At 32.9% G+C, this 18,320-nt stretch overlaps 3 protein-coding genes across 4 annotated transcripts; 2 read left to right on the forward strand and 1 right to left on the reverse strand.

Annotated features, from left to right (window-relative positions):
• Nucleotides 1-8,554: 8,554 nt before the first annotated feature.
• LOC8288173 (CBS domain-containing protein CBSX1, chloroplastic) lies at nt 8,555-11,814 on the forward strand. The gene is made up of 8 exons (XM_002518688.4): nt 8,555-8,988; nt 9,094-9,181; nt 9,289-9,353; nt 9,780-9,828; nt 10,343-10,395; nt 10,978-11,093; nt 11,233-11,290; nt 11,369-11,814. The coding sequence occupies exons 1-8, from the start codon at nt 8,797-8,799 to the stop codon at nt 11,435-11,437; spliced, it is 690 nt and encodes a 229-aa protein (XP_002518734.3). The 5' UTR covers nt 8,555-8,796; the 3' UTR covers nt 11,438-11,814.
• Nucleotides 11,815-12,735: 921 nt separating this feature from the next.
• On the forward strand, nt 12,736-14,492 carry LOC8288174 (abscisate beta-glucosyltransferase). Its single transcript, XM_002518689.4, has one exon. The coding sequence runs from the start codon at nt 12,882-12,884 to the stop codon at nt 14,301-14,303; it is 1,422 nt and encodes a 473-aa protein (XP_002518735.1). The 5' UTR covers nt 12,736-12,881; the 3' UTR covers nt 14,304-14,492.
• A 124-nt stretch (nt 14,493-14,616) lies between these two features.
• LOC8288175 (protein IN CHLOROPLAST ATPASE BIOGENESIS, chloroplastic) lies at nt 14,617-18,165 on the reverse strand. Of its 2 annotated transcripts, none has more exons than XM_002518690.4 (11): nt 17,895-18,146; nt 17,470-17,553; nt 16,519-16,593; nt 16,364-16,406; nt 16,195-16,252; nt 15,838-16,005; nt 15,697-15,759; nt 15,516-15,610; nt 15,345-15,426; nt 15,120-15,230; nt 14,617-15,035 (listed from the first exon to the last, which is right to left on the reverse strand). In XM_002518690.4, exons 1-11 carry the CDS (start codon nt 18,094-18,096, stop codon nt 14,895-14,897), a joined length of 1,122 nt encoding a protein of 373 aa, XP_002518736.1. In that variant the 5' UTR covers nt 18,097-18,146; the 3' UTR covers nt 14,617-14,894. The 2 variants fall into 2 exon arrangements, 1 of the variants encoding a protein (XP_002518736.1); XR_003079038.2 differs by having other exon boundaries at nt 14,857-15,035; nt 15,120-15,226; nt 17,895-18,165.
• Between the last annotated feature and the right edge of the window lie 155 nt (nt 18,166-18,320).

The following is an 18,320-nucleotide window of genomic DNA, read 5'->3' on the forward strand; positions in this document are numbered from 1 at the left end:
TTCTTTGGACAAAATCATTTTGCATTTGATCTTGGATTCTTTTCAAACCCATATCTTGCTTCAAGTGGAAAAGCAGGGTTTGTTTTCCTTTGATCAAAGCATTTATCTCAAAATTGTAAATTGAGTGGGCTTTAATAAGATTGAGATTTCTCTTTTTGGGTTTTTCTATAAAAGGAAAAACAATATTTGAATTCTTAGCTTTAAAAATAATACCAACAGTAGTTACTTTGAAAGGAGTAATTAAGTTGATAAAAGGAGTTCCCAAAATAACTGTTTGCTGAAGATCTTTGGTAAGAATAAAAACTTTTTTTAAAGCAATATTATTATTTAGAATTGCAGCTTCAGTTTTTTCCGCAATCCTAATCTTTGAACTATTGGCTGAAGTAAGCCTCTCTTTAGTTTCTTGATGATACCTTTTAGGAACCAGCTCATAATTGATACAGTTGAGGTCTGTTCCCGTATCAAATAAAGCGATGGTTTCTATTTGGAAATCACCAGGGAAAAAAAGCTTTATTTGAATCAAATATTTTCTTGAGGTAATTTCCTTTAAAACGTTAATGAAGTTTTCTGGAACACTTTCAGAAACCTCAAGATTTTGAAAATTATTTTCTTCTTCAGAATCAGAATCACTATTCTGTTTGAGAATCAGGCTTTGAAGTAAAACAAAATCATTTTATTGTTTTTCTTTCAAATCTTTGAGCTCTGTTTTGATGGCTTTGATTTCTTTCTGAAGTTCTTGGATGGTAGGAAGAGGGTTTTTTAGTTTTTTCCCTTTATCTAAGATCATAAGTGTTCTTACTAGAAGAGGGGACAAGGGTTTCAGTTTTTAGGATTTCTTTCAAAACTTGTTTTTGGATTTGGGGGTCATTAATATGCTTGACGGCTTCAAGAAGAGCTTTTTGTTGCCTAGTGAGCATATTAATATTCTTTGAAATACCTTCAAAATCTGATTCAGAATAATCGGATGAGGTTTTGATTTCATCAATTTGAAATTCTTCCTCACTATTCGAAAATTCTAATTCAGAGGAATCAACAAGAAGAGCTGAAATTTTGCTTAAAACTCCATCTTCTATTTGGAGCTCATGGAGTTTTATGGAAAACTTGCAGTACTTTGAAGTATGGCCCTTCTTGCCACATTTATAGCAAGTAATTTTGCTAAAATCTTCTTTGGAATTTTGTTTTGGAAATTTAGAAGAGGATGGCTTTTTGTAGAAATTCTCTTTGTTCTTGGGAGTCCTTCTATTTTTGAAAAATCATTTTTTCTTAAAAGATTTGGAAAAATCTTCTTTGCATTTTCCTTTGCAGGTAGGGGAAGGCCCTATGGGATTATACTCAAACTGGTTACAAAAACTACCTAGTTCTTGTCTAGTCTTTTTCATTTCCCATTTGAGTTGTCTTTGGAGTCTAAGGTCATGGCATATCTTCAATCCTTCTTTCTGGATAAGGCTCACTAATTCACTAGAAGTGTAGAAATCATAAGGGATCTGGCCATTATGGGCTTCTCTTATGGTATTCCTAACTCTTTTACCTAGTATCTTAGGTAAACCGGCTAAGAATTTCTCTTTCCAGAAATGTTGGCTTGAATCTTCCCTAAGCATGACTCTGGTCAGGAAGGTGTCTTTGTAGGCTTAGAAATTGCTAAGCTTTTTACAGGTTAGATTGCTAAGGAGCTCAGCATTCTTATCTTTCAGAAGAGAAGGGTCTTCTATGAAGTGGAGGGAGATCGTTAGGATTAAGGTTGACACAGCATCCTCAATTGGATTTCCTAGTCATCTAAGATGGGGGTCCCTTCTATTGTGGTTTGGATAACACCTAGGATTTGGAGCTGTTGTGCTTGTGTGAGATGGTAATCCTACCATCCTTTAAGCTGGCCAGAAAATCCAGCTATAATGAGCTCAGTAATGGCTCTATGAGAGGTACCGCTTTGGGTTTTGTAAGCATTGGCTGCCATGGTCATCTGTTGTAAGAGACCAAGAATATTGTATTCTGACATTCCATCTATATTCCATTCATAAATGGAGGAGGCATTGAATCTAGATTGGGTTAGGATATTATTCATATTTTCTATTCTTAGATCTGGAGCAGTATTCCTAGGAGTATGCCAGGTTAATCTAGGGGCTTGCCATCCCAATCTGTTAATGTTGGATGGTTTATTAGTGACACTTTCAAGCTCTGAATCATTGGATTCACCGCATTGGGCTTGATCTATGACACTGATATTCCTACTGCTTTGAGGAGTATCTGGCACTAGATTTTTAGAAGACTCAGAAGTTGTTAATTTGCTAAGTTGTTCTCTGACTGCTCTGGCAAACTCAGTTTGCTTCTGAAATTGGTCTTGGCTAGGCTTTCATAGACGGAGGAGGCATTGAATCTAGATTGGGTTAGGATATTATTCATATTTTCTATTTCTAGATATGGAGCAGTATTCCTAGGAGTATGCCAGGTTAATCTAGGGGCTTGCCTTCCCAATCCGTTGATGTTGGATGGTTTATCAGTGACACTTTCAAGCTCTGAATCATTGGATTCATCGCATTGGGCTTGATCTATGGCACTGATATTCCTACTGCTTTGAGGAGTATCTGACACTAGGTTTTTAGAAGACTCAAAAGTTGTTAATTTGCTAAGCTGTTCTCTGACTACTCTAGCAAACTCAGTTTGCTTCTAAAATTGGTATTGGCTAGGCTTTGAGATTTGGTAGGATTTGAAGACTGGTTTTTTAAGCTTTTCTGATTGGCTTGTCTCTTTTGGATATTCAGTGTTGGGGATTGGAGAGGTGAAGACTATAGGAGGTTTTTGGATCTGGCTTTCTATCCTAACAAGCTGCTTCCCTATTGTGTTAAGATAGGTATTCGAGAAATTGTTCTGCTGAACAATGTTCTTGACATTCTTTTCAAGATCTTCTCCTACCAATTTGTAAGGTCTAGCCTCTATTTCATTCTCTCCATATGGAATGGTTATTTTCCTAAGGGGAGGATGTTCAAACTGGATTGTTAGGTTTTCTCCGACCTTCCACTCTAGAGCCTTATTTCTTACAGTGACAGGACTAATAAGCTTTTCTTTGAAAGGATAAAGAATACTATTTTCTTTGCAATAAATTTAAAACCAATCAAAAAATTTGATTTGGATTTTATTTTGAATGCAGAATTGATAGTATCTTTCTTGAATACTGTCCTTTTCTTGTAAAAAATTCTTAAAAAATTAAAGTTTTTTAGAATGATTTTTCTTTGAATAAAAATCTTCATGTAAAAGCTTTTTATCGATTTGAAAATCTTTTGAAATCATGTTGATCTCTGCTTCTAGATTTTGTGTTATTACAGATGGTGATGGTGAAGAGGGGGTAGAGACGATATCTATATCCTCATCTTCTTTCTTTGGTTTATTGTAGACTGGTCTGGGGATATTACTTTTGTAATCAACATTCTGTAGTATATTGTTTGAGCTCGGTATATCAAATGTTGAAAATCTGGGTTGTGTTTGAGATGGAGTTAGTTCTTTGTAAGGAGCATAAATAATAGAAGGTATTTTTGATACCCTTTCAATATCTATGGTCGTTGTTGAAGAATCATCATCAGAAAATCTAGAAGAGGTTAATTTCCTGTTGAATGTAAGCTTTACTTTTCCATCTAGGAATTGGGTTATATTTTTTAGATTTGTATTTGGTTCTGTTTGCTTTGGTGATTCAGGTTGGGTTGCACCTTCAAGGATCCATTCTTCTGGAAGAGTGATGTCTTTCCATTGAATGGTTTTTGGAATAGTTGCGTTGGATTTGGAGAGATCTGTTTGTAGGAATAAGGTTTCTCCTTTTGGTGAATGGAGCTTGTGTTTTGAACCAAAAGCATAAATCATGGCTTTGTAATGTATTTTGAAAATCAATGCTATCGAAATAGATCCTTCAAGCATTTTCTAATTATGTGTCTTTATTTGAAGAACAATGCTTTTTAAAATATTTTTATCATTTAATGAAATTGTAATGTTTGGAAAATAATTAAAAGAAATTGGTCCTTTATTGAGGCTCGACTCGACAGTATTTAATAAAGAATCATAAAAATTTGTAAACCTAGCATCTTTAAGGACTGCTAAGATGAAAGTATCTAAACCTTCTCTGGTAAGGGGCTTTATTCCTACCTGGACAAGGCCTATATGGATATACTTATAATCTTTTTCTTTATGCTTCTGGAGGGTCTTTGAATTTGAAAGATAAATTTCTTCAGAAGGCTTTGAAAATCTGAATATCTCTTTCTTCAGTTTTGATAGTAAAATCAGTTTTGAAGAAAGGAAACTTTGAATACTCATAAATTTGTTTCTTTTGAACTTTGGGTATTTCCCAATCATCAATATACTTTGTAAAATCTTCAATAGTGATTTCTTCACTATTTACTAATCCTTTGTACCTTGAGGACACAGAGGTAGAAGAGTTTGAGAAAAAAGAAGATCTACAGAAAAATGGTTTTAAATTCATTTTAAAATAAACCAAAATAACTTTCTAAACAAACATGAAACAAGCCACCAGTTTTACTGCCCTTACACCTGACGGGACTTACTACTGTGCATAAATGAACAATGCTTGTTTATCAGTGATATGATGCAGATTAAAATGAGTTTAAAATCTTTTTTTATGCAGATGATGTTTCTTTCCCGGAACCCAATAGGCTCTGATACCAAGATAGACAAAACAAAAATAAATCAACAAGTTTCTGGTGTGCAGGATCCTCAGACGAAGCAAGCACAGAGCACACGCTTGTTAAATCTTAAAAATGGTAGATAAGAAGATAAATTTTATTGATAGATACAAACTTTGAACACAAACTTTGAACAAATATACAACCTTTGAAATAAAAGCTTTAAAAACGAAAGCTTTGAACTAGAGAAATATAACTTACAAGAGGATGATAAGAATATAAGAGGAAGGTATTTCTTCTCACTATCACTCTCACACTATACTCTCTCTTTTCTCACTACATTTCTTCTTTGTGTGACTTGAAGAATACAAGAGGTTCTTCGTATTTTTCAGTCTGTCTTTTGTTGTTTTGGACTTGCTTAAAAATTCCACCATATCCTAGATTTGATGCATCAGTTTCAACAATTTTGAATGCAGATGGATCAGCTAGGTGTAAACATGGTATTTCAGAAACTTGCTTTTTTATGCTTTGGACAATCTTTCTATGCTCATCGGTCCATGCAAGGGGGTTTTCTTTAACCTATCATGAAGGGGCTTTGCAAGACAGTTCAAATTTGGATAAAAATCCATTACATAATTTAAACTGCCAAGGAATCTTTGTAATTGTGTTTTTTTTTAAATTTTTTTCTGGAAACTTTGAAGTAAAGGCTAGAGACCTTTCAATTGGGGTGATAGTTCACCGGGAGATATAGTGACCAAGAAATCTAATTTTTGTTTGGAATAAAGATATCTTAGATTTTGAAACCACTAAACCATTTTTCTTAACAACATAGAAAAATGTCTCTAAGTGTTTGAAATGTTGCTTTAGAGAATTTGAAAATATCAACACATCATCAATGTAGACAATGCAAAACTTTGAATAAGGATTGAAAATGTCATTCATAATTTTTTGAAATTCAGAAGGAGCATTTTTTAATCCCAAGGGCATTACATTCCATTCGTATTGGCCAAATGAAACTGTAAAGGCAATTTTGTACCTGTCTTTTGGATGAATCTGGATTTGCCAAAATCCTGATTTCATATCAAACTTTGAAAAAATAAAAGCAGAATGAAGCTTTTGAAGAAAATCTAATATATATATATATATATATATATATATATATATATATATATAGTTAAGACCACTTCCTCGGCTTAAAACTTAACAGACATTTACTCAATTTATGAAAAGATTGACTTGAAATTAAAAAAAATAAATTGTATACACTATATTTTTATTCTTTCTTATTCTTTTTGACTGCCGCTTTATTAACAAAAATAATAGATTAATAATTTTTTAATTCATTTATGTTGCATCAATTTTTATATTTTACTATCATCCACTCATCATCTATTTCGAGCAATCATTTCTTTTATACATCTCAATTTTTTTGTTAAATTTTAATTAACTTGATATCTACTTTTTCTAGTTTGTCTTAAATGAGTTTCTCTAAATTTGATAAATTGCATTGGAGGAAAGGTGTCAATTCAATTATCCCAATTTCAATTTCAATTCATGAAAATTGTTTTTGATTTGTAAAATTTGGTTGTGGTGCTACTATCCATTGTCTCTACAAATTTTATTGTTTTATTATCATCAATGAAAATTAAGGTATGATTAGAAAAAAGATTGTAGATAAAATATATTATTTTTGTTATTCTCTCTTTTTTATTTTATATATATAATGTAATAAAAAGAAAATTAAAAACTATAGTAACAATTGGTGGGTTTTACTTTTAAGAAAAAATTACAAATTATCTCAATTTAATATAAGTTTAATCTGGTTATTTTTCAGTTACAAGCAACGCTTAGATGATAGATTTGCAAAATTTAATAACTTATTTGTGTTTAAAAATAGTTTAAACTTAAATATGCTCCTAATTGTAGGAGCTAAAATTTACTTTCTCCCAAATCTAAATATGTTTGAAAAATTTATTATTATTATTTTTATTATAATTGTGTATATATTTTATTGACATAATTAACAAATAAGAAGAATGATTATATTATATTTAATTATTAGATAATTGATATAAATTGATTATAAAATTTAAAATACATATTATATTTTTATTTTTAAATAGATTCAATTATAGTGGATTTGAATTCTTCTTTTAGAATTAATGATCTCTTTGAGATTTTGATATCGTAAAGATTTAAATATAAAATATTTAGGTGATATTTTTATTTCTTGGGACATTTTAAGTTATAATTTTTATATAAGCAAATTAGACAAATTTTAAAATTTTACAGTAACTTTTATATAATATTCTTCTTTAATGAGTCGCATGAATATTATCATATTGCTAGAGCTTAATTCTTATATAATATTCTTTCAAATTTTTATTCTATTTTTTCTCTATATTTCCAATCTCATCACTCTATTTATTAAAAAAAAATAAAGACCTTTAATAAAAAATATTAACAATCAGCAAAATAAGAATAATGAATTTTATTACTTCATTACTTTATTTCGAAAAATATTAATATTTTACTTTTTTTTTTATCTCACTTCTCATTCTCATCCACTTGATATGGTATTTACTATTTTTATAAAATTATAGTTGATTTTAAAACATTTAATAAAAAAATTAATAATATAAGAAAAGCCTAACATAGAATTTAGAACAAATCTGCATGCATCAAAAAAAATATATAAAATAGCTTTTTTTAATTAACAAAACCTGATTATAGCACATGCATAGTTTAATTGGAAAAAAATCTCTATAATTTTCCTTTTTCATTTAATAATTGTGAATATTCTTATTAATTATATAGTTATTTTAATAACTGATTTTTCTTTTTAAATCAATAGAGTGATGAGAGAGGAAATATGGAATAAAATTAGGCTAAAAGTTTGAAAAAATTTTAGAATGAGATATATTTATATTTTAATCCTATAAGAAAATAATTAATTAAAACGTATTTAAGTCATTTTTTAATTTATTTCTAAGTTGATTATGGCCCTAGCAAAAATAGTAAAAAAAAAAAGGGAATCGGAAAGGATTATCCTTGAATCCATTACTCTATTAATTGAAAACAATATACATGTGTTTATTTTATTATATATATGGACCACAAAATAATATATATAAATTTATATGTAAATTAAAAATATAGATAATTTTTTAGCCAATATCATTAATTTTTAATATTATTATTTTTAAAATAACATTATTAAGAAGTCTATAAAAATTACAATTCTAAATTAATAATAAAAATAGAAAAACAACTGCTCTAATTAGATACTAATCAAAACTTTAATTTATTTTATTTTTCCAGTTCTATCTTATTAAAAGTAAAAAAAAAAAAAAAAACTAATGCATTTAGTTTTAGTATTTCCATAAAAGGACAAGTTAGTCATTTTTCTTCCTACAAATACAATCTAATTATCTTTTTTAGGTTGAATTATAAATATTATTAAAATATGATAAATAATATTCAACAGGGTAACTTTTCTTCCTAAAATTGTATCCATAAATCGGGAATCGAAAGTCTCATATATGTACCAACTTGGCTGAAAAATATCTGATTGCTTGGCCAAACAAAGACGTTCCTCTGTTTGGGAAGTGGGAAAATAGAAAGCTTTATATTCTCAGTTCATACTATATATATATTAAGGTACAGTATGAAAATTAAAGCTTTCTCATTTTCTCCATTTATATTTTTTTTTTATTTAAACTCATTAAAAGCAATACAATTAGAGTATTTTTAATTTTTTTTATACAAGATTAAGATTATATGCAATTTTCAAATTTTTTTTTATTTAAAATTTTATATAAAAAATCTTAGTATATAATAAAAAGGAAGAGGAAAAGGAAAAGCACCAAATAATTAAAGCTGTATAATAAGTGTAGGTATAAGTCGATGTCCAATCCAAATCCAGCCTACTTTAATCACCAACCATTTGTCATTTTGCAATACTTTTGCTTCTTTTTTTTTCCCACTTTCTCTGCTTCCCACATTAGCTCCTCCTTTCATGGACAACAGAGGAAGAAGCAGAAACAGCATCTTTATATGAACCTTCCTCTTCCTCTGTTAAACTTATCCCTAACCCACTTCTACACTTATTCCCATTCGTACTTTTCAATCTCCATTGCAATTCTTTAACACCCACGAAAACTTCTGCTTCAGCTTCATGGCTTATTATTCCATTTCTTTATTAATGCCTCACTCTTTCTTTAATTATCACCACCCGCCACCATCTTTATTTCCTCTTCTTTCTTCAACTTCTGCTTCCAAACGACACCCTTCTTGCTTCTCTCGACGTTCAGCTTTACGCAGTCGGACATCTGCTATTAACTTCTCAACCTTAACCAATAACGGCCTGGTAACCAGCCAACTAACTAACTAGAGTAACTGTCTGTCATCTTCTCATTAACGTTCTTTGTTATTATTAGTAATGATTGCTTTTCTGTGGATTTTCACTTCTTAGCCGAGAAATGGGATGTACACGGTTGGTGATTTTATGACAAGAAAGGAGGATTTATATGTGGTGAAAACTATGACAACTGTTGATGAAGGTAGATTCAGAGAGTGTGATTTTGAGATTTGTTTATTTTCATTCTCCTTGATTAGTTAACAATTGGGTTTTGGATTTTGAATTCATTTTTTGTGATTTGCATTGCAGCATTAGGGGCTATGGTGGAGAAGAAAATATCTGGTTTTCCTGTTGTTGATGATAATTGGAAATTGGTAATTTCATTCATTTGAAGCTTGTATATTGTAACATATTGCTTTACTGGTTTAGATCAATTGGTTTATGTAGATGTGGTGATTGTTTTATTGCTTTAATCATGAAACTCTGAGACTATCACATGAATTTATGTCCAAAATTGGAGTGCTTACTCTTGGATTAAGCTTAATTAACATCCCAATCTTATTAGACTCCAGTTTTGAGCATCGTTTACAGTAAAGATGCCATTCGATCTGGGCACTTTCCATATGGTTCTGGTTTAATATTGATGGCCTACTTAGCAATACATCCCCTACTCATCTTTTGGTTCATGCTCATGTTTGGACTAAGATGTGTGCCTTACTTGTTCTTGGCCACCTAAAAATCTAATTTATTTGAAATGGAATTGGTTCTGTAAATGATTTTGATATTCTTACTTGTTTCAGGTTGGTGTTGTTTCAGATTATGACTTACTAGCACTCAACTCCATATCAGGTACTTCTAGTTCCATTTGATCTCCTTGCTAATTGTGTATATTCTTTTAGCTTTAGTGGGGAAATCTTAAATTGATTAGAGATTGTTGGGTTATATATTTAATAATATGAATCTCAAATGCCAAGTTGACATGCACAATATAGGAAGTTTGATTTTGGGGAACTTTACTAAAATCTTACAGATCTCATGAAGTTTTGAGGGGCTTGACATAAAGAGACTAAAGAAACTTTATTTTTCCAGACTTTATGGAACTTATATTTCAAAATGGATAGTTTGAATGAAAAGGTAGGGATCAAAATGGAATTATTTGGATTTGGTCCTCCACAGGAGGAAGTAACTTTCTGCAACTTTCTGGTTGGCAGAATGATGATGATTCTTGATGTCATTGATAAAGATATTACATATGGTTTGCATTTGCTATGCATTATTGCTTTCTATTCATGAACTAGTGCTATAATTTTGTTAAATAGTTCCGTATTCTAGTTCTTCCTAATTTCTCCCTTTTATGCTACAGGTGGAAATCAGAGTGGCACAAACTTGTTTCCTGACACTGATAGTTCTTGGAAAGTATGCATCAACTGTTCTCTTTGATATTCTTTGGATGTTGGTTTTTCAATTTGATGTTTTTTTCTTTTTTATGTGTCCCTGTGCAGAGTATAGAGCATCTATACACTTGCAAACAGACAGAAAATTGAACATACGGAATGCAAACATTATATAATTAATATATAGTATTTATGTTGGGGAAAATGGGCAGAAGCTAGGCCATGTCTGCAAGTAAGAACACTGAAAGTCAGAAGCTTCATATGTGGATTATGTTTAGTCAGAATGGTGACTAGAACTTATTCATTCTCTTGATCTAAATCAAGCTCAAACAGTGAAGGAGGATAAATTAGGGAGTCTCTTGGAAGCCTAATTTTTGCATATGCTCTCTATAATAGAAAAGGAACATGATTTAAGAGATTGTGGGGAATGCTCCGTAAGCATTGAGAGAATTTTGTTGAACAGTCTTTATCGTTTTTCCTTTCTTTTCTTTTAATCCCTGCAATGCACATTCTCTCTTTTTTTGACTCTTTTTATCAGAAATACTAATTGTTATGTACTAATGGTTTTTCTAACTATGTATAAACTATAATAAAAACATTGCAGACATTCAATGAAATGCAGAAACTACTTACTAAGAACAACGGCAAAGTTGTCGGTGATTTGATGACACCTGCCCCACTGGTTGTCAATGAAACCACCAATCTAGAGGATGCTGCCAGGTATTACTAATGCTACATATTGACATCTGTGTTTCAAGAAAATTCCAAGGTTAAAACTGCAGTATCAAATGTTACAGCTTTTACCTTGCCTATGAAATCTGGAAACACTGCCTTAACCAAGAATTTTTAACCTTTTCAGGTTGTTACTCGACACCAAATATCATCGACTTCCAGTGGTAGACGGCGATGGCAAGCTGGTAAGAACCAAGAACTATGCACAATATCTTCTTGCAGTAGGTAATACATTTATTGATCTCTGTTTTAATGCCAAAAAGGTTGGAATGATTGCACGAGAAAATGTTGTTCGAGCTGCCCTGCAGATAAAACGTGCCAGTCAAAACTGAAAGGTTAAGATGAAATCTTACATCATCTTAAACTTTCAGCTTTTTGGATCATGCGAAGTTATTGTTTCGATTCTTCACTTCGTTCTGGAGCTTTCTGCAGTTTGCTAACATTCAGGGCAGAAGTGAAGTGACCAGTGAAAAGGTTCTGCATTAAGGGCCTCTCCGAAATGCATCATTCTTCTACCAATATATATACATATACAGATTGGGTATTGCTTGGAACAGCTTGTTTAGGATCAGATTTAACTCGGCAGTAGTTTTATGCCAAGTTTGTGTATTATAAACAGCATTCTTGTTGCTACCACCGATTAAAGCTTCAGATGGGTATATAGATATTCATGTCGTTGACCTGCCAGTTATGAATACATCTTTGGATACGCAGCAGCTTAAATATTTTAATCAGTCCAATCTGGGTTGATTTTCTACATTTTTACAGAGTATCAACTGTTAACTTATAACAACAAAAACATTAAGATCCTTATTTAAAAAATTTTGCAGGAGAATGTTCATTTGGCCTTGGATTATTTTTCAAAGTCCGATTCACCATAAAATTAGCTTCTTGCTTCAATTATATTAAAAATCTCCGTAAATGTTGGATTAGTTCTAAAATCCTTAAGCTGAAAACTTCAAAAAAACCCTTTTCTTTTTTTCACTCTTTTGGTGAAGGTGATCATCAATCTTGGTCCCAAACTGCTCATCTAACCTGGTTTTTTTACAGGTATTATCTCCTAGTTTTATCGGCAGTAACAATTTTAAAGAAGGATTTCAAAAGCATGTAGTCTTTTAACTTTTTTTTTCAGTCGATTTTGATCCTGTTTGGATAATCGGAATACAGGATTAAACTCTCCACAATATAAGCTTCACATCGGTAAATCTTACTCTGATCTGACACTAAGAGCAATTCTTTTTTGTTTTCTTCAAAAATCAATTGTAGGGTACATTGAGATTTCATGTTATCATATGTCAATAAGAGTAATTCTTGTCTAGGAAGCATCTTCATGGATTCATTGCACAAGTCACTGTGACTTTATCATATGGGCAATCTAGGCAAGAAATTTCACGGAACAGAGATAGGCCCCCCTCCACATCTCAATAGATGGATAGGGGGTTAACTTAAGATAGATAACACTGTCGACCATTGCCACATCCTTACAAGATTGCTGACACCCTTGCTTACGTTCGTGCTATCAAGAATTTGCCCTTTGAAGAAGAATCACTATCTTAATTTCATATCAGTTTATCTTTTTTTTTTCTTTTTCTTTCTGATATCTTTGTCTATATATTCATGTTCTTATTCCTCTTCAAAGTTTATCTCTAAGCTATCCTTGCTTCCTCTCTCTCTCTATATATACTCTCAGCACTGGTTTTGTTCAAGAAAGTCCTTACCATCTAGCCCAAGCTTAAAGACATTCTGATCTGAATTCCTCTTTCACTGCATTCATCAATGGAATCAAACCCTTCTCCAGTTGAAATGTTCTTTCTCCCATTTGTAGGTGGAGGCCACCAAATCCCCATGATAGACATAGCCAGAATCTTTGCTTCTCATGGTGCCAAATCCACAATCATAACCACTCCTAAGCATGCTCTATCCTTCCAGAAATCCATTGACCGTGACCAGAAATCCGGTCGCCCAATCTCCATCCACATCCTCGAGTTACCGGATAATGTCGACATAGCTGATACAGACATGTCTGCTGGTCCTTTCACTGACACTTCTATGCTTCGAGAACCTTTCCTAAATCTTTTGCATGAATCTAGACCTGATTGTATTGTTCATGATGTGTTTCATCGGTGGTCTGGTGATGCTATTGATGGTGCTGGTATTCCAAGAATTACTTTCAGTGGAAATGCATGCTTCCCTAAATGTGTCCAAGAAAATATGAGAAGATTTAAACCTCATGAGAAGGTAAGCTCTGATCTGGAGCCTTTTGTTGTTCCTGGTCTGCCCGACAGGATTGAATTGACTAGATCTCAGTTAGCACCCTTTGAAAGGAATCCTCGGGAAGATGATTATCTTAGAAGGTCTGTGCAGCAGAGTTTTGGGGTTGTAGTTAACAGCTTTTATGAATTGGAGCCAGCTTATGCAGAACTTTTGCAAAAGGAAATGGGGAACAAGGCATGGCTTGTAGGACCTGTTTCGCTGTGTAACAGGAATATAGAAGATAAAGCTGAGAGAGGCCAGAAGACAGCCATGGATCAGCAAAGCATTTTGAGCTGGCTTGACAGTAAAGAACCTAATTCGGTTCTTTATATCAGTTTTGGGAGCTTAGCTCGTTTATCTCATGAACAACTCCTCGAAATTGCTTATGGTCTCGAGGCATCCAACCACCAGTTCATTTGGGTGGTCGGAAAGACCCTCAAATCCACCGAGGAAGAAGAAGAAAATGTTTTCCTTGGTGGATTTGAAGATCGGCTCAGAGAATCCGGAAAGGGACTAATTATAAGAGGATGGGCACCGCAGTTGCTAATATTAGAGCACAATGCTGTAGGAGGATTTGTGACTCATTGTGGATGGAACTCGACTTTAGAAGGCGTGAGTTGTGGAGTACCAATGATAACATGGCCAATTACAGCAGAGCAATTTACTAACGAGAAGTTGATCACTGATGTGTTGAAGATTGGGGTGAAGGTGGGAAGTATGGAATGGTCGTCGTTTAAAGATCCGCCGCTGGGGGCAACAGTAGGAAGAGACAAGGTGGAGACAGCAGTGAAAAGACTAATGGCTGAGGGTGAGGAGGCAGCAGAGTTTAGAAGGAGAGCTAAAGAGCTTGGAGAGAAAGCCAAGAGAGCTGTTGAAGAAGGTGGATCATCTTATAAAAATGCAGATGCTTTAATTCAGGAACTCATATCTCTCAAGAGAAATTGAGACTTTGCAAGTGGAAAACATGAACATGAGTCATAGAGAACTGTAATTTTCCTGATGCATAAGGGGTTTGGCAGATCATATATATATCAGCAGTAGCATATAATACTATGTTGAACATGGCTTCTGTATAATTGACCTCCTTTGCTGCTAGATATCAAGAAAATGCTTTGCAAGAGGCTTTTGAATCAACTACATTATATTAGTTTCCCACCTAAGCAAGTCAGTACTTGAGGTCTGTGTTTTGGACCTGTGCCTAAAGGGTAAAGCAATAAGCACTATGAAGAAACTCCTTACTGCAAGCCAATTAAACAGCTTTTTATTCTCTCAAAAAAATAAATTTTATTGAAGGAAATCAAGGTGTACACTTTAGCTTTTTTTGCTTTTAAAAGTAAACATAAAAGTGAAAATCAAATGTAAAATTCTTGTCCCATACAGATTACAGAACTCAAGAGAGACGCTCCAATAGTCTAGAAGATACTAATCAATATCCATTTACATTACTCTCTTTTCATGAGCAAGATGTAGAAACCCAAAAATGAGCTCAAGAGTAGACTTCTCGACCATGAATCGTAATCCTCGTCTAATTAATTATCAATCTTTGTACAATATAAACTTTGCAATATCATTAAATCCAGCCTCGATATAGCATTCAGCAATTCGCTCTGTGACATCAGCCCAAGTTCCTTCAATAGAAGCTAAATCTAATAGGAAGGCAGCCTCATCCAATGCAATCTACATGGGAAATCAGATAATTCAGAGTTCCTAATAGAGTTGAGCAGTGTCAATCCAATAATAAATATTCTACCAACTTGTTACCTGGGCAGCTGCCTTTCCTTTCTTCAAATCTTCCCGTTTACCCTCTTCACTCACCTTCTCCTTGACGTATTCAATCTGCTCATCCTCCCATTGTGCAATGCTAGCAGCTTCCTTATCAAGATTAAACGTAATTTCCACACCATACAAGAAAAGTGGGAAAGTTAGAAGGGGAAGACATGATAATGTAACAGAACAATACAGATGGCTTAAAGAAGGGTCAAATACCTGGTAAGCACAACCTAAAGTCCACCATGGTGATTTCAAAGCGACCCTTGCAGCATCTTTGGCTTCTGAGGTCCGTCTAACTCTATAAGTACCAATCACAAAATTCCTTTTGAGAAATAGTCCAAATGCAATGGATAAAGTATTAAAGTTATGCATAAGATTTGTACAGACTTCTGCAAAATCTCTGCATAGAATACAAAAGGCCGTCCAAATCCGGGAAATAGGTCCTTCCTTGTATAAAACTCTCCTGTCACCATTGCTGAAACCTTCACTCTCATAAATATAAAAATTTGTTAAAAACAAATTCGAAGGCACAATAGCATATGAAGGACCAAAATCAGAAACAGCTTACATGGTCCTCTTGCTCAAAATGATGCACAACTTTACGCTCTAAGATATCTGGGAACAGCCCAACCTGGCAAAAGAACCATGAGCTCTTGCTATGCATCAAATAGCTTTCATATAATAAAACCGATAAAACTCTTTTCGCTACCTTTTTTAAGATATACTGGTCAACATTAGCAATCTGAGACTCAGCAAAATCGCCCCTTCTGTATAGTTTCTCGCCAGCTTCTGAAGAAGCATCATAGAGTTCACCATTACTTCCATGGCATTGGCTGGCATCTTCTTCAACCACGATTCTATGTATGTATTGATCTACCTGTGTTATATCACCACTGTAAAATAAGTTGTCTTTATGCATGTAATCAGAACACACTTCGAGAGAATAGTGCCATGATTAAGAGTATTCCAACCAATATCCACACCCAAAAAATGTGACATCAATGCATAAGTAATGTAGCTAACATAATTATGCACATCAATGCATGCTTTCAGTTTAATTCATTACATTCTTGGCTAAAAGCCACACCCCATGCTTTCGAACTTCCACCACTGGCATCTCCATTCTGTGTGAAGAGCAATAGTTGCACAAAGATGAATAAAGCTAGAAAGAAAAAGGAATATCGTAAATATATAACAGCATTCATTCAATTACGTAAATAGACAATACATCATACCCTGATGGAGCTGTTGGCCATCGCAGCAGTGCAGTTACAGACCCTAATGGCAGAGATATAAATAAATGCCCATGACTTGCGAGCATATTGTAATACAGTCTGTACTGGAACTGCTCTTTGTGAGTGCATTATGATACAAGAAAATGTTATCTAACCTGACTGATTTTCTGATAGGGGAACTATAAGAGGGATTAACCCTTGCCTGGATCCAGGAGAAATAATGGTTTCACCTGTAAGGAAAAGAGTAACATAAAGTAGCAGTTAATGAATGATTTGACCTCACAAACTACAAACTATTGTAGGCTTGAGTATATAGTGAACAATGCGGCATTAGAATGTAACAAACTTCAGCAAGAAAGATTTTCCAAGTGTTAGCAGAACAAGAATAGTTAAACAATTGAGGACTAAAAGATTTAGCATTTTTGAAACGTGTAGAAGACATTTTAGAATTAAAGATGTTAAGAAATCAAGAAACTGCAAAACCTGATAAGAAAACAGAACTTACTGTTCTGTGGTTACCGCATACTTTTTACAGGTAGATACACATGGGGAAACTAAAACAATGTTATTCCTGGCATACTTTCAGAAGGAAAAACATTTCATTCACAAACAATTTAGTTTTATAAAAAGATCAAAAGAAACCATTCAGTTAGAAACAAACTGCAATTCCACAACAGAACATTATATATTAGTTCAATTACATCTTGAAATTGAGGATAGAATGTGCAACCAAACATTTTTGAAGTAATCCTCGGAAAAGATTGCTAAATTGCATAAAACATTGAATTATTAGAATGACCACATTCGATGGAGCCACTTAGAATACAAAGTAAGCCTTAACTATTCAAGCATTAATATGAAAGAAACGAAAATAACCAGTAAACACGTTCATTCTAAACAACATAGAAATGATAAACAGTCAAATAATTATGCATTTAATAAGGAACAGTCCTACAATGACAAAGCTCTACAAATTGTATTAGAATAAATAATGGCATATCAAGCTCAAATCACAATCACAATAGTCAATATAATTTTGAAGCAACAAGTTGTTAAAACATCAAATGATCATTATCATAGAAATAAAAGAATTCAAGTAATAATACCTCTAGTTTGAAGCATTTTGAGCAAGTGATGAAGATGCTCAGGAGGTTGAGTTACAGCTACATCCTTGATGAATAATACATGACCTGCATTTCAGTTTGCAAAACTCCAGTCCATAAACACGCAAGGGGAATTCAATATCAACTAATCCTAGTCTCAAATCAAGTTAAAAGCAACTATATGGACCCCATTTGTCGTTTTGAATATGATGTAAAACAAGTAGAAATCAGGCAGGTTTTTGTACTTAATTGGTTAAAAACAAGAACTGGGTTTTGACAATTTAGCATTGATTATTCAATTTAATTCAATTCAATTCAATTCTTAAATGAGCCAAACCAATCTAACCCACCATATTTAGTTCAAAACAAAGTAAGAAAACCCAGAAAGCTAAAGAAAGACATGTAATGAAATAAAGAATATGGTTTACCAGAAGAGGAAAAGCATCTAACTCTAGGCCTGAAGTTGTGACGAGGGAAAGTATTGGCTGTCGGCGGAGTTCTGTGCACCACTCCCACTGCTCCTATCCTCATATTTGCTTCACTCTTTGTAACTGTAACTACCCGCCTTCTCTGTTTTCTGTTTCTTTGGTGTATAGTGGATAAGAGCATAACACGTCTAACCGGAACCATACCATTTTTTTTTTCTTTCACTTTCAATTTATTTTTAAAGTTTACCTTTCTAATTTATTTTTGTTTTATTTAGTTATATAAATTTTTCTTTAATCACTAGAATTAATACAATTTTTTGGCCAAACGGGTAAAATTATTTTGTATTGGTTGTTTCATTCTTTATTTTTAAAAAAAAAAATATATATATATATATATATATATATATATATATATATATATATATA

The sequence above is a fragment of the Ricinus communis genome, chromosome 6, assembly GCF_019578655.1.
Source record: "Ricinus communis isolate WT05 ecotype wild-type chromosome 6, ASM1957865v1, whole genome shotgun sequence".
NCBI lineage: Eukaryota > Viridiplantae > Streptophyta > Magnoliopsida > Malpighiales > Euphorbiaceae > Ricinus > Ricinus communis.